This window comes from Callithrix jacchus, chromosome 9 (assembly GCF_049354715.1).
Source record: "Callithrix jacchus isolate 240 chromosome 9, calJac240_pri, whole genome shotgun sequence".
Taxonomy (NCBI): domain Eukaryota; kingdom Metazoa; phylum Chordata; class Mammalia; order Primates; family Cebidae; genus Callithrix; species Callithrix jacchus.
In genome coordinates this window covers 115,058,689-115,075,085 of record NC_133510.1, presented here as the reverse complement: position 1 = coordinate 115,075,085, position 16,397 = coordinate 115,058,689, and the positions used below count along the sequence as shown (strand labels likewise).

General features: G+C 43.3%; 1 protein-coding gene across 8 annotated transcripts in view; it reads right to left on the bottom strand.

Moving 5' to 3' along the window:
• The window catches only part of TRAFD1 (TRAF-type zinc finger domain containing 1), a 34,087-nt gene extending 19,236 nt beyond the window's left edge, over positions 1-14,851 (bottom strand). For 3 of the 8 annotated variants that reach the window (XM_054238911.2, XM_078337357.1, XM_078337360.1), the window contains exons 1-4: positions 14,270-14,851; positions 9,914-9,972; positions 3,196-3,331; positions 3,003-3,056 (exon numbers count right to left, since the gene is read on the bottom strand). In XM_054238911.2, the coding sequence (XP_054094886.1) occupies positions 3,003-3,056; positions 3,196-3,331; positions 9,914-9,960 (237 nt within the window). In that variant the 5' untranslated portion in view covers positions 9,961-9,972; positions 14,270-14,851. The remainder of the gene's footprint in view (positions 1-3,002; positions 3,057-3,195; positions 3,332-9,913; positions 9,973-14,269) is intronic. The other 5 variants (XM_054238909.2, XM_002753023.7, XM_009004687.5 and 2 more) reach the window with 2 other exon arrangements.
• Between the last annotated feature and the right edge of the window lie 1,546 nt (positions 14,852-16,397).

The following is a 16,397-nucleotide window of genomic DNA, read 5'->3' as shown; positions in this document are numbered from 1 at the left end:
CTGAGAGAACCTTACGAGAAGGAAATTTTATTAAAGGTTGTTTTAGACAGCAGGCAGATACTAGAGCCAGAGAAACACTATTATTGTTAAAGTGACCTCAATCATACCCCCCCAGGCTGATGAGTCCTAGTAAAACATACATCAAATGCTTAGAAAAAAAAAAATGGGGCCGGGCACGGTGGCTCACACCTGTAATCCCAGCACTTTGGGAGGCCGAGGTGAGTGGATCACGAGGTCAAGAGATCAAGACCATCCTGGTCAACATGGTGAAACCCCGTCTCTACTAAAAATACAAAAAATCAGCTGGGCATAGTGGTGCATGCCTATAATCCCAGCTACTCAGGAGGCTGAGGCAAGAGAATTGCCTGAACCCAGGAGGCAGAGGTTGCAGTGAGCTGAGATCACGCCACTGCACTCCAGCCTGGGTAACAAGCACAACTCAGTCTCAAAAAAAAAAAATGAAAGTCAGAGTGCCAAGGTATTTATTTGAGATGTTTTTCTCTAAGCTCTAGAGTTATGAATGGTTCTTATTCTTTTTATAATTTCTATTTTTCAAATTTTCTACAACAAATATGAACTACCTTTTTATTTATTTATTTTTTGAGATGAAGTTTTGAACTTGTTGCCCAGGATGGATTGCAATGGCACAGTCTGGTCATTACAACTTCTGCCTCCCTGGTTCAAGCAATTCTCCTGCCTCAGCCTCCCAAGTAGCTGGGATCACAGGCATACACCACCATACTCAGCTAATTTTGTATTTTTAGTAGAGACAGGGTTTTTTTTTTTTCTTTTTGGCAGCCAATGACTGTTAGAGACAGGGTTTCACCATGTTGACCAGGCTGATCTCAAACTCCTCACCTCAGGTGATCCAAAGTGCCAGGATTACAGGCATGAGCCACTGAGCCAGGCCTTTTAATTGTTATTATTATTATTATTTTATTTATTTATTTTTTTTTGAGACAGGGTCTCACTTTGTCCCCCAGGCTAGAATGCAGTGACACAAAGAGGGCTCACTGCAGCCTCAACCTCTGGGCTCAAACAATATCCTACCTCAGCCCCTTGAGCAGCTGGGACTATAGGAATGTACCACCATGCCCAGCTAATTTTTTAATTTTTTGTAGAGATGGGGGTCTCATGATACTGCCTAGACTGGTCTTGAACTCCTTAGTTTAAGCAGTCCTCTCACCTTGGTCTCCCAAAGTGTTAGGATTACAGGCTTGAGTCACTGTAGCCTGTCTTGAATTATCTTTTAAATTAAGGGTAATTTAATTATAAATTAATAAAATTGTTACAGTTTGAGGCACATAGAATGAAACGCATAAATCTTTAAGTACATACCTTGGTGAATTTTTATATATGTATATCCACTCTTGTATAACTACTACATAAACAACTGTTCAGATTTTTTAATTGGTGAATTTTCTCCAGTTTTTAAGTTGGAGAATTAACATACTCATTCAATGTTGACCAGTTCTGGCCAGGTGCCATAGCTCATGCCTGTAATATTATCACTTTGAAAGCCAAGGAGGCCAGGAGTTCAAAACTAGCCTGGGCAACATAGCGAGACCCCAACACTATGAAAAACAAAAATAAATAAAATTACTCAGGCACAGTGGCCGACACCTATAGTCTCATCTATGTGAGTGGATCATTTGAACCCAGGAATCTGAGGCTGCAGTGAGTTATGATCATGCCACTGCATGCTAGCCTGGATGACAGAGTGAGACCCTGTCTCAAAGTTTTTAATTAAAAAAAAAAAAACAAAAAACTGGGACAGGCACGGTGCTCACACCTGTAATCCTAGAACTTTGGGAGGCTGAGGTGGGTGGATCACTTAAGTCAGGAGTTCAAGACCAGTCTGGCCAACATGGTGAAACCCTGCCTCTACTAAAAATATAAAAATTAGGCTAGCTATGGTGGCTCACAGCTGTAGTCCCAGCACTTTGGGAGGCCAAGGTGCCTGGATCACGAGGTCGAGAGATTGAGACCATCCTGGCCAACATGGTGAAAAGCCATCTCTACTAAAATAGAAAAAAATCACCAGTCATGGTGACTCGCACCTGTAGTCCCAGCTACTCAGGAGACCAAAGCAGAATTGCTTGAACCCAGGAGGCAGAGGTTGCAGTGAGCCAAAATAGTGCCACTGCATTCCAGCCTGGCGACGGAGTGAGAAAAAAAAAAGTACAAAAATTAGCTTGGCATGGTGGTGCATGCCTGTAATCCAAGCTACTCAGGAGGCTGAGGCAGAAGAATCACTTGAACCCAGGAGATGAAGGGTGCAGTGAGCCGAGGTCATGCCACTGCACTCCAGCCTCCTGGGCAACACAGAGAGACTCTGTCTCAAAAAAAAAAAAAAAAAGAAAAGAAAAGAAAAACAACTTTGGGCTGAGCGCAGTGGCTCGTGCCTGTAATCCTAGCACTTCAGCAGGCCGAGGCAGGAGGACCACTTGAGCCTAGGGGTTCAAGACCAACCTGGGCAACACAGCAAGACCCTGTCTCTATTTAAAAAAAAAAAATCCTTTGGCCAGTTTTATTTATCTCAACAAGCGAGCAAATAATACTCTATTCTCTCTCACCAAATGCTAAGGAAGTTATTCAGATTAAATAGCATGTTATCCATGTGCTCAAGAATTCAAAATGCAATGAAAACATTTAAGGCAGGCTGTGTGCTAAAGAGGTTATCCCATACTGGCAACCCCAGGGCTGGCTTCATATTCAGTGAGGCTGCCAATAACCAAACCCCATCAGCAATGATAGACTCAGTTCCGAAGGGAGAGACTTTGGGAGTCTCAATATTACACAAGGGAGTTCCAACACCCAGGTAGCTGAATCTGGCAGCAGTCACATAGTCAAGGCTTCAAACAGGCTCTGAGAGACCCGACGCATGTGAGCTCCTGGAGAACTAAGACTCAACCAGACTGGCTTTCTGCTTTGCATGTGGCTCTGTAATCTCAGTAGGAGTGGTCCCATAGTAACTCACTCCATAGTGCAAGAGGACTAACCTCATGCTTCTTTAACAGCCTCTTCTCCAACTCCTTGTTACATTTGCAGGTCACCTAGAGTAAGAAACGAGAATCAATAAATTGGCTTTGTGACAATACGCTCATTTGTTATTGCACAATAGCAAATGGAATACATTTATGAACAACAGCAAATATAACACATGTATAAACATTTGGGTACTTGGTGGCTCACCTGACAGTGTTCTGCAGCCATATGAGTCTCCATGTCAGATTTGGGAAATGGTTCCTTGCAGATAGGACACATACCAATGTTCCTTTGACAGTGGATCTCATGGATGGTAAAGTTAAACACAGGAATTTCTTTTTTGCTACAGAAACAGACCAAAGAATAAGGCAAGCATTACTGACTGATCCATGCCTTTTCTTCCACAATGGTATGACATGGAAATCTGTCCTATCCAATCTTTAGTCTCCATTATTTCTCTTTAATGAATACCTAGCCTACAAACGCATGACTATTACCATTCCTGCTTTTCAATAACTAAATCCTGGCCGGCCATGGTGGCTCACGCCTATAATCCCAGCACTTTGGGAAGCCTAGGCAGGTGGATCACCTGAGGTCAGGAGTTCAAGAACAACCTGGCCAAATTGGTGAAACCCCATCTCTACTAAAAATACAAAAATTAATTGGGTGTGATGGTGGGTACCTGTAATCCCAGCTACCTGGGAGATTGAGAACTAAATCCTGGCCAGGCACGGTGGCTCATGCCTGTAATCCCAGCACATTAGCAGGCTGAGGCAGGTGGATCACTTGAGATCAGGAGTTCAAGACTAGCCTGGACAACATGGTAAAACCCCGCCTCTATTCAAAATATAAAAAATTAGCCGGGTGTGCTAGCGGGTGCCTGTAATCCCAACTACTCAGGAGGCTGAGAAAGGAGAATCGCTTGAACCCAGGAGGGAGAGGTTGCAGAGAGCTGATATCATGCCACTGTACTCCAGCCTCAGTGACAGAGCGAGATTCCGTGTCAAAAAGAAAAAAAAAAAAAAAAGAACTAAATCCTGAAGGCTGACTCTTCCGTGTGACATTCTGATTTACCAGTGCTATGCACTACTACCTCTAAAAGCTCAGCTTTACTTTCTCAAAGTCAGAGCTGATCACAACATGAAGTCAGATGCCCAAAAGAGTGGGGCTAGGCTATTCTAAAACCATCCATGTCCCAAAGCAGAGTGATATACTCCAGGATTATTTTAAAACAGACAACAAACTAAAACAACAACAACAAAAAAGTGAAAAACCATCCTACCACTTATTTTCCCTCAGTCTTAAGTAGTTTAATATCACTGGATTTTATTCCACGAAAAGTCAAACCAAAAAGAGAAGATACCAGCTTTGGGATAGTCAAAGGGGAAGGGGAAATAATCTCCTTTATGCCTCATGTGCCTTTGAAAGCAGGCTAGATGCGTCTTGATTACAGGAACATGCTCTCTGGCTGGGTTGGTAGAAACTTCACTGCAAAACTGTACAAAAAGGAAATCCTGGAGCCTTTCCTCCACCAGTCTGGTCTCCCCACTTCATTTGTGCCATTCTCACTTAGTTTAGCAGTCCAATCAAAGAGTGTATCTAAGCTACACAAAATAAGGAGACAGGCCGGGCATGGTGGCTCCTGCCTGTAATCTCAGCACTTTGGGAGGCCAAGAAGAGTGGATCATGAGGTCAGGAGATCAAGACCATCCTGGTTAACACAGTGAAACCCCGTCTCTACTAAAAATACAAAATTAGCCGGGCGTGGTAGCACGCGCCTGTAGGTCCAGCTACTTGGGAGGCTGAGGCAGGAGAATCACTTGAACCCAGGTGGCAGAGGTTACAGTGAGCTGAGATCATGCCACTGCACTCCAGCCTAGGCAACAGAGCAAGACTCTGTCTCAAAAAAAAAGAGGAGGTAAAGTGACAATCTTACATAAAAGAGTAAGACCTTTTAAACTTGAAAAGATTATATATACACTCAAACTAAAGATACATTCTATTCTAAGGCCTTACTTTTACTCATTTGGATAGGACGATTGTAAAATTCCAATTTCACCAGCTAAAGAGTACATTAAATAAGGCACCTAGCCGGGCCCGGTGGCTCAAGCCTGTAATCCCAGCACTTTGAGAGGCCGAGGCAGGTGGATCACGAGGTCAAAAGATTGAGACCATCCTGGTCAACATGGTGAAACCCCATCTCTACTAAAAATACAAAAAATTAGCTGGGCATGGTGGCGCATGCCTGTAATCCCAGCTACTCAGGGGGTTGAGGCAGGAGAATTGCCTGAACCCAGGAGGCGGAGGTTGCAGTGAGCCGAGATCGCACCATTGCCCTCCAGCCTGGGTAACGAGAGTGAAACTCCATCTCAAAAAAAAAAAAAAAAAAAAAGGAGGCACCTAAAATAATAATGATTCAGAAAAATAAAATAATGAACAGAATCAATACAGTTATAAAACAAATTATTTAATATCATATTTTGCCTCTGAAGCTGAATACTAGAGAAACTCCCACATTAAGTTATAAATAGCTTATTTCTCTTTTAATAACCTTTATTATTCAGACATTGTCTAAGAAACATTTCGAAGTACAATAAATGATGTGCCTCCAGCTATAGTCATTCTTCCAATCTGAAAGACCAAGACACCAAGAAATTGCAAATTCATTATCAACCAGTGGTGGAATTATCAAGCTAGGAACCTCAAGGCAGCTCTCAAGGCAGCACTGGAAGGTGAGAGATGGGAAGAAAACTCAAATGGATAAAGGGATAAATTACAATGACCTGATACTTAACTTCCCATACTTCTCTCAAATTTCTAGCTTTCTAAGGAAAGCACTCATTTTGAATTAATACAGTTAAAATAATAAATCCCAACTTTTTAAAGATGTTGTGAAACTAATATCTTAATACATTACCGGTAATAGTATAAACTGCCTAAAAACAGTCTGAAAATGCATGTCTAGGACCATAAAATTATATACTCTATAATACAATAATCCCACTCTTGAGATTATGTATGAATATTTTCATTACAGTATCATAGAATGCTAAAAAATGAAAGTCATTAAAAATACCTAAGCAAGAAAGGAATCGCTAAGTTATATATGGTACAACAACAAAGTAAAAGAAGCATACTATATTATGGTTATAAATCATGTTTGTTTAAATGCCATGAAAATTAAAGCCAGTAATTACTGCTTAGGGTGAAGAAAACCTGGGTTCCTTTTTCATAATTTTGGGAATAATTTTATTTTAGTAGCAAAAATGAAGACAGTAAATGGCTAGTGTTTATTTTACAAGGCTGTTAAGGATAACTTGTTGACATCAAATATACTACATACACAAGGCCATTAAAACTTTAGAATGAAAACAAAAAATATTAAGAACTACTCCATCATAATATGAAGCAGCAAGAATAAAAAGCAGCTGTCAGGTAAGACCACAAAGCATTAAAGATATTTGCAACAATTATATAAAACAGTTGCCTGTTGGGCTTTTTCTTTTAAAATTGAACTGCCAACATATTCCTATGAAACATTCCAACCAGACAAAATACTAATATACTTACTTCCTACCTTCAGATAAAAGGAAGATGTTTTAAATGAGATAAATGAGTACACAATTCCATATCTAGATAAAACTGCGAAAAGTCTCAATTAAGGGCTAGGGGTAAAATTTCATTTAGATAGAAATGACTGAAAGGCAAACCAAAGCTTCTAGAAAAATTCCCAAGAGGCTTCCAAACACTAAACACAGCCAGAAATCAATTCTTTACAGGTTTAGTCAGCCTTCTATGCTAATCTGCTTTTTTCTTTAATTTCTTTGGCTTTGAATAACCTTGTTTTTCACTAGCTTTCCATTAACTCATGCTTTAACTCTCTTCGCATAGTTATTTTATGTCCTACGCTTGAGATTCCTCCTAATTGGAGTGGACTAATAAGACAGGTGTATCTCAACTAATGCTAAAACCAATGTGTCTGTCATCTTATAAAATCATGTTTTCTTGTGATTATTTGTTTCACTGATTACTCTGTATCAGTAGCTATACATATAAAACCCAAACAAAACTAAAATAGTTTACGAAATGGCAGAAAGTGATAATGGCATAGCAGAAATACCCTATAATATGGCAAGACACCTTCAACAAGATAAAATCTTAATTCCAAGCAGATAAATAATATTGTAACTAGTCGTTGCTCTAATTATATCCTAATTCTGCCAAAGTTAGGCTGGAAAAAAAAGACAACAACAACAACGTTATTTGACTCAAATAGTCCACCAATGGGTCAAACTATTTTCCTTATTAAACATCTCTTTCCACCACAGTTTGTAAGTTAAACATAGCACATTGTGAAAGAAGTACCCAGTGAAGGAAAATAAAACAAAGTAATAAACATAGCAGACTGTTCCGCTTTGCTTTTTTAATCAGCTTACAGTAAGAGCACTTGTATAGTGCCAATACACCAAGATAAGTTCTTAGGAAATCCCCAACAGGAACCAGCTGATTAACTTTATAACTGGTTTCATTTTATCAGGAAAGAGATGTTCTTTCTTGTAATTCACGTGGGTTATAAACACCAAAATAGAAAGCTTAACATTCAAGACTGTGCCAGTCTTCACTAAGTTTTTGAATCATGAAATTGTAATAACCTACCCTGGGCTGGCATAACTGACTCTATTTTAATTGTAAATGCCAACATGGCTTCCCTCTCCTTACCACAGCCCCTTTGAGTATATAACTGCGTCATGCTGTACTTAGAAACATTAAAACCTACTGTTCTTAACACTTGTAACCATTGTAACCGCATCCTGCTTGGCATACCTCCCCATTACTATTATAAAAAAAATTTCCCCTTTAATCATTAAATTTAAAAAGCCTAATCGCCCCCTTAATAATCATATAAAAACCACCTGTGCCCACAGCCCCTTCCTCTAACCTGCTTTTCTACTTCTATAAAATTCTGCTTCAGCTAGATACTCCCCTCCCCTACCTAAATCAAGATATTAAAAATAATCAGGCCCCTTCCTTGGGGCCGAAAAAACTTTAAACATTAGCCGTCTCTCAGTCACTAACTAGTTAAAAAACCTCTTAATTTAAAACTCAAAACGTGACACATTCCTTCTAACTCACTCAATTACAACAAAATGATAGTGATTAAGCTTAACTGCCGTAAGAATTTGACTAGACTAGCCTGGGCAACATAGTAAAACCCCCATCTCTATTAAAAAATAATTAAAAATTAGCCAGGCATGGTGTTGCATGCTTGTAGTCTCAGCTACTCAGAAGGCTGAGGTGGGAAGATCAATGGAGCCCAAGAGGTCAAGGCTGCAAGTGAGCTGTGACTGTGCCACTCCACTCTGGCCTGGGCAACAGAGGAAGACTCTGTCTTTAAAAAAAAAAAAAAAATTCAACTACACCATTTTTTTTTTTACAAGCAGTAAAATCCCTTATAATGAGAGTTAAAGGCTGGGCACAGTGGCTCATGCCTGTAATCCTAGCACTTTGGGAGGCTGCAGTGGGTGGATCACCTGAGCCTAGGAGTTCAAGATCAGCCTGGCCAACATGGTGAAACCCTGTCTCTACTAAAAGTACAAAACATTAGCTGGGCATGGTGGCAGGCATCTGTAATCCCAGCTACTTGAGAGGCTGAGGCAGGAGAATCGCTTGAACCCAGGAGATGGAGGTTGTAGTGAACTGAGATCGCACCTTTGCACTGCAGCATGGGTGACAGAGTGAGACTCCCTCTCAAACAAACAAAAAAAGAGAGTTAAGACAGAGCTAATCTAGATGAACTGCTCTGTCACTAGATGTAGAACCAAACTCATTAAACCTTACTTCCAAGAAAAGGGAAATTTTTGCATCATACTTTGAAAAACACTGACTGGCCAGGTGCTGTGGCTCACACCTGTAATCCCAGCACTTTGGGAGGCCGAGGTGGGCGGATCAACTGAGGTCAGGAGTTGGAGACCAGCCTGACTAACATCGTGAAACCCCATCTGTACTAGAAATACAAAACTCAGCCAGGTGTAGTGGCGGGCGCCTGTAATCCCAGCTACTTGGGAGGCTGAGGCAGGAGAATTGCTTGAACCCAGGAGGTGGAGGTTGCCGTGAGCTAAAATCATGACACCGCACTCCAGCCTGGGCAACACAGGGAGACCCTGTTTCAAAAAAAACAAAATGAAAAACACTGATCTAGTCCAAACACTTTATCATCATTTTAAAAAACATACAACAATAAAAAAAAGAAAAAAACATACATTGTCAGACGTACAAAAAATAAATTCATGTATTTATGGGTAAGAAAAGTAAAGGCTGCAAGCGGTGGCTCACATCTGTAATCCCAACACTTTGGGAGGCAGAGACGGGTGCATTACCTGAGGTCAGGAGTTCAGGACCAGCCTGGCCAACATGGTGAAACCCTGTCTCTACTACAAACTACAAAAATTGCCCGGTGTGGTGGTGGGTGCCTATAATCCCAGCTACTCAGGAGGCTAAGACAGGAGAATTAGGAGAATTGCTTGAACCCAAGAGGCAGAGGTTATGGTAAGCCAAGATCACACCATTGCACTCCAGCCCGGGGGGGCAGAGTGAGACTCCCTCTCAAAAAAACAAAAACAAAGAAAAGAAAAGTGAGACTCCAAAGCAGTAAGGTGATTTGCCAAAGGTCATTAATTAAGGACAGGAACTACAGTCTCCCAGACTCATCCTATTGCTCTAGCACTACTTTATTCTGTGTAAACCAACCATCCTATCAAATTACTAAAACAGGCAGTTTATCCAAAATTGTTAAAAATCTCTAGTACCATTTATTTGTACAGAATATTGTATGGCTCCAATTTTAACCTACCATTAAATCAGCCAACCCTTTACAGAAACTAGTGTGTTGTCATTCCACTAACATTTCATAGATTTAATGTCTTACCAGTTGTCACACAGTCGAGTATCCTGGTCATCTAGAAATTCAGCCATCTTTAGCTCTTCCTGAAAACCATAAGGGAAGACATGAACTTTCTCTTTCATTTCTGCTTTAAAGATGACATGCAAAAAACAAAATAAAACACTAGTAATACAGAAAATGTCAGACAAACCTGTGTGTTAAAGTATTTTATTCAAGAAATCCGCCCTTGGGATTTTCTTAAAATTTTCAATTTAAAATAATTTTATTAGATGAGGGACTTTTAAAAAATAAAAATAATAAAATACTTTTACTAGGCTGGATACTGTGGCTCATGCCTGCAATCTCAGTATTTTGAGAGGCCAAGGCAGACGGATCACTTGAGCCCAGGAGTTCAAGACCAACCTGGCCAAAATATGGGGAAACCCCAACTATACAAAAAAAAATTATCCAGGGATGGCGGCACCTGTATTCCCAGCTACTAGTGAGGCTGAGGCAGGAGGAATACTCAGGAAGAATGCTTGAGCCTGGGAGTTCAAGGCTGCAGTGAGCCATGATCATGCCACTGCACTCCAGCCTGGGCAACAGAGTGAAGCCCTATCTCAAAAATAACAATAATAATGGGCAGACTCAATAATAATAATAATAATAATAATAATATCCCAGTCCAGCACAGTGGCTCACACCTATAATCCCAACACTTTGGGAGGCCGAGGTAGGCGGATCACGAGGTCAGAAGATCAAGACTATCCTGGCCAACAAGGTGAAACCCCGTCCCTATTAAAAATACAAAAATTAGCTGGGCATGGTGGCATGTGCCTGTAATCACAGCTACTCAGGAGGCTGAGGGAGGAGAATCACTTGAACTAGAGAACTGGAAGTTGCAGTGAGCCAAGATCGCACCACTACACTCCAGCCTGGAGACTTTGGGAGGTGAGCTGTGAGGATTGCTTGAACCCAGGAGTTTAAGATCTGCCTGGGCAACATGGTGAAACCCCTTCTCTACAAACAATTTAAAAATTAGCCAGATGTGGTGGCACATACTTGTGGTCCCAGCTACACAGAAGGCTTAGATGGGAAGATCACTTGAGCCTAGGAAGTCAAGGCTGCAGTGAGCAGTGATTGTACCGCTGCACCCTAGCCTGGGTGACAGAGTAAGACCCTGTCTAAAAAAAAACAAAAATCACCATCCCACCCTTTTTCTGGTTCCGTATTCAATCTAAGATCACACATTGCATTTAGCTGTTACTTGTACTTAATCTCCTTTGATCTGGTAGAGTTCTTCAATTTTTCCTTCTCTTTCATGACGTTGTTAAGCATACTACTTTTTTTTTTTTTTTTTTTTTTTTGCGACGGAGTCTTGCTCTGTTGCCCAGGCTGGAGTGCAGTGATGCAACCAAGGTCACTGCAACCTCCACCTCAGCCTCCCAAGTAGCTGGGACCACAGGTGTACACCACCATACCCAGCTAATTTTTGTATTTTAGTAGAGACAGGGTTTCACAATATTGGCCAGGCTGGTCTCAAACTCCTGACCTCAGATGATCCACCCACCTCAGCCTCCCAAAGTGCTAGGATTACAGGTGTGAGTCATCGTGCCCAGCCAACTAGTTATTTTATATAATGTCCTTCAATTTGGGTTTGTCTGATATTTTCTCATGATTAAATTCAAGTTATACAATTTAAGCAAGAACACCATAGAAATCATGTTGTGCTGGTGAAACACCGTCTGTACTAAAAATACAAAAATTAGCTGGGCATGGTGGTACAAATCCCAGCTACTTGGGAGGCTGAGGCAGGAAACTCACTTAAACCTGGGAAGCGGAGGCTGGGCACAGTGGCTCATGCCTATAATCCCAGCACTTTGGGAGGCTGAGGTGGGAAGATCACAAGGTCAAGAGATCGCAACCATCCTGGTCAACATAGTGAAACCATGTCTCTACTAAAATACAAAAATTAGCTGGGCATGGTGGTGTGCGCCTATAGTCCCAGCTACTCGGGAGGCTGAGGCAGGAGAATTGCTTGAACCCGGGAGGCAGAGGTTGCAGTGAGCCAAGATCACACCACTGCACTCCAGCCTGGTGCCTGGAGAAAGAGCAAGATACTGTCTCAAAAAAAAAAAAAAAAATCTGGGAAGCAGAGATTGCAGTGAGCCAAGATCATGTCACTGCACTCCAACCTGGTGACAGAGGAAGACTCCCTCTCAAAAAAGAAATCATGTTGTGCTCATTTCAGCGCCTTGTATCAGAAGATACATGATGTCAACAATCTCATTTTACTATTGATGTAAACTCTGATCACATAGTTGATATGGTGGCTGCCAAGTTTCTTCACTATGAAGTTTCTCCTCCTTTTTAAACAAGATGTCCATGCAGAAAGCAAAGCACTGGCAACTTTACTACCATTGTTTAGATTATTCCTTTCCATGATACAAAAATGGTCTTAAATCCTGCCCCCAATAGGGTTCTTTAATGGTTTTGGCATTAAGCCAACTACCACTTTTCAAAACATGTAGTCATTTGTTCAATATGTTTAATTAAGACAATACTGTGCCTGTAATCCCAGCACTTTGGGAGGTCAAGGCAGGTGGACCACTTGAGGTCAGGAGTTCGAGACCAGCCTAGACAACAAGGTAAAACCCAGTCTCTACTAAAAATACAAAAATTAGTGGGGTGTGGTGGTGGGCACCTGTAAACCCAGCTACTCAGGAGGCTGAGGCAGGAGAACTGCTTGAACCCAGGAGGTGGAGGTTGCAGTGAGCGATTGGGCCACTGCACGCCAGCCTGAGCAACAGAGTAAGACTCTGTCTCAAAAAAATAAAAATAAAAAAAGGACAATACTGTGGACCAGGTGCAGTGTCTCACACCTGTAATCCCAGCACTCTGGAAGGCTGGGTTGGGTGGATCACTTGAGCGCAGGAATTCAAGGCCAGCCAGGAAACATAGTAAGGCCCTATCTCTATAAAAAGTAAGCAAAAAAGTAGGTGGGTGTGATGGCACATGCCTGTAATCTCAGCTACTTGGGAGGCTGAAGTGGGAAGTAGAGGAGGTCCAGGCAGTCCCAGACCATACTGTGTGCCATTGTGCTTTGGCATTAAGAATACTTCACAAACTAAGGAAATATCGTGTCTGAAAAAGCAATTTAGTGGTAGAGAAAAACAATAAGCAAAAAAATACATACAAAATACAAAAAACTAGAAATAAATGGGGTGGAGTAAATGCAAATCTTCTCTAGTTAGATAAGAGTGGTCAGGGAAGAACTTTCTGGAGAGACGACATTTAAACTAAGAACTGAAGTACAAGAGCCAACTATGAAAAGACAAGACAGAGGATGGGAATGGGGGAAAATCCATCCAGGCAGCAGGAAGGGCACAAGGCCTAAAAGCAATGAAAGAGAAAGTAAAGGTAGATCTGGAAGAGCATAATAAAAAAGGGGAATGACTCGAGGAGGTCTTTTCATATAAAACAGAAAGAATATTGTATTAGATCCCCAGCTCAACAGTAAATCACTAACGGCCTTTAAACTAGGGAATGACATGATTCAAGATAACCACTCTGGGCCAGGTGCGGCAGCTCAGGCCTGTAATCCCAGCACTTTGGGAGAGCGAGGTGGGCGGATCACTGGAGGTGAGGAGTTCGAGATCAGCCTGGCCAACATGGTGAAACCAAGTCTCTGCTAAAAATACAAAAATCAGCCAGTGAGGCGCGCCTGTAATCCCAGCTACTCAGGAGGCTGAGGCAGGAGAATCACTTGAACCCGGGAGGCGGAGGTTGCAGTGATCGGAGATCTCACCACTGCACTCCAGCCTTAACAACAGGAGACTCCAAATCCAAAAAAAAAAAAAGATATTCACTCTGATATGAAATTGCAACTAGGGATGGCTGGCCTAGATACCTTTTTCAGGGCTGTTCGACTGATTTCAGGTGTGTTCTATTCCAGCCTACTAAGTGGCCAACTCTAAACTACGGCCAGAGCTCAGACGTGGCAGGTGCCCGCTTTTTCAGCTGCAAGGAGACTAGGGGTGGCCTGCAGGGTCCCCCTCTGGGGGTCAAGTTCTGGCTGGTTCTGCCAGATTTAACCTCCCTGAGCCTCAGATTCTTCAGGCAGAGGACTGAAAATACATCAAGGGCTCAAGAAAATGGGCGAATGTATGGAAGAGTTGAGGTACAGAAAAGTCTTCAAGCTGATAAGGAGACCGTTGGGGGTCGGCCAAATGTCTCGGGTCTGCAGAGGGGACCGTCCCTCTGCCCGAGGCGCCGGAGCTTCCACGGCTGGGTCTAGACCCCCCAAGGCGGTTTCCAATCGCCCCCTTCCCCAGCAAAGTTGGTGATGGGGAGTGAAGAAGTAAGCGGCTTCTCAAACAATAGCAATTGCCAAACGCTTACCGGGACAATCTTTTAATCCCGACCACAATCCTATGAAGTGAAAGTCTTGATCCCCACTTTAGAGGCTACGAAAGCGGAAGGCCACCTGAGTTTTCCGCAGCACCAGCGGGTCGGAGTGGGAGCTCCGACTCGGATCCTTCGGCCTCGAGGCCGCACTAGGCCACTCGCGACCCCCAACGCCGGCAGCTCGAGACTCGGGCTCTAGGCCCAGGCCGGCCCCGAGCCCAGCTCCACCCGGCGCTGCGGACGACGCCCGCTTCCCAGTTCCCCGGGCTAACCTAGGCCGCGAAGGGGGCGGCGTCATTGGGCGCCGTTGAGGCCCCGGTTTCCTAAGAAGAAAGCGCGGCCTTCTCCAGGTGCCTGAGACGCGCCGGCATCCTCTATTCACAGCCGCGACCCCGGGCCCAGAGACCCCTATGCCCACACACCCTCCCTTGGGATGCCGGACCCTTCCTGAACTGGAGGCCACAGGAGCTCTCCAGCCGTGTGCCGCCGCTACACCTCACCAGGGACAAGAGGAGAAACGTTGACTTGCTAGCTGTAGACACCGAGCCTCCTCTGTCAGCCCCAGCACCGAACAACGGCCCCCAGAGCTGCCTCACCACTTCCGCCCATCGCGGAGGAGCGCGCCCATTGGCCAGGGGCGGCTCCGGCTCTCGTTCCATTGGATAACACTATTGTCGCTCCCAGGGCCCCGCCTGCTGCGCGTCAATTGGTTCCCCAGAGGCCCAGGGGGCGTGTCCCTGAAAGCCCTGGCCCCTGCACATCTGGAACCTTGAGGCTGGGAGCTCAGCTGTGAGCCTGTTGCTGAGTTTAACAACTGTCCCCGACACAGGCTAATAATATTTGCATGAATAATTCTGTGCAAACATTACTAATATGCCTAATATATTGAGATAATTAATATTTGTTCTCTTGTCATGGGCCATTAATACTTATTAGTCATTCTTGTTGCTATCATAATGCCCTTATGTAAGGCTTCTCCAAGACAGGTGACCATATTTGAGCACTTTGCTTTTTTGCAGTGGAAGAATGAGAGTCTGACATGCAGGTTTGAGGGCTAGTTTCTTCACTTGCTGCCTTAATGGATTCCCTGAGCTTCTCTTACCTCAGGTACAATAAAGGAGAAAATAGTTATATAAGTATAACCAAGCACATATTATAAACAATACAGCAATTTAAAATTATGATTCTGCCGGGTGTGGTGGCTCACGCCTGTAATCCAAGCACTTTGGAGGCCAAGGCGGGTGGATCACCAGAGGTCGGGAGTTCAAGACCAGCTTGACCAACATGGTGAAACCCCGTCTCTACTAAAAATACAGAAAATTAGCTGGGCATGGTGGCGCATGCCTGTAATCCCAGCTACTCAGGAGGCTGAGGCAGGAGAATTGCCTGAACCCAGGAGGCGGAGGTGGCGGTGAGCCGAGATCGGGCCATTGCACTCCAGCCTGGGTAACAAGCGCGAAACTCCGTCTCAAAAAAAAAAAAATTAATAAAAAAAAATTATGATTCCATTGCAGATTATAATTGCAAAATGTGGAGGCCAATGTGAGTGGATCTCTTGATCTAAGGAATTAGAGACCAGCCTCGGCAATATGGTGAAGCCTCATTGCTACAAAAAATACAAAAATTAGTCAGGCGTGGCAGTGCACACCTGTGGTTCCACCTACTTGGGAGGCTGAGGTGGAAAGATCCCTTGAACCCAGGAAGCAGAGGCTGCAGAGAGCCCTGATCATGCCACTGCACTCCAGCCTGGAGGACAGAGCAAGACCCTGTCTCAAAAATAAATTAATATCATATCATATCATATCATATCATATCATATCATATCATATCATGGCAATGTTCATGAGACAGTACTAAGCAAGAAAAGCATCTAACAGGCCAGGTGCAGTGGCTCACGCCTGTAATCCCAACACTTTGGGAGGCCAAGGTGGGCAGATCACCTGAGGTCAGGAGTTTGAGACCATCCTGGCCAAATGGTGAAACCCGTCTCTACTAAAAATACAAAAATTGGCTGGGAGTGGTGGTGGACACCTATAATCCCAGCTACTTGGGAGGCTGAAGCAGGAGAATCTCTTGAACCCAGGAGGTGGAGGTTTCAGTGAGCCAAAATCAAGCCACTGCA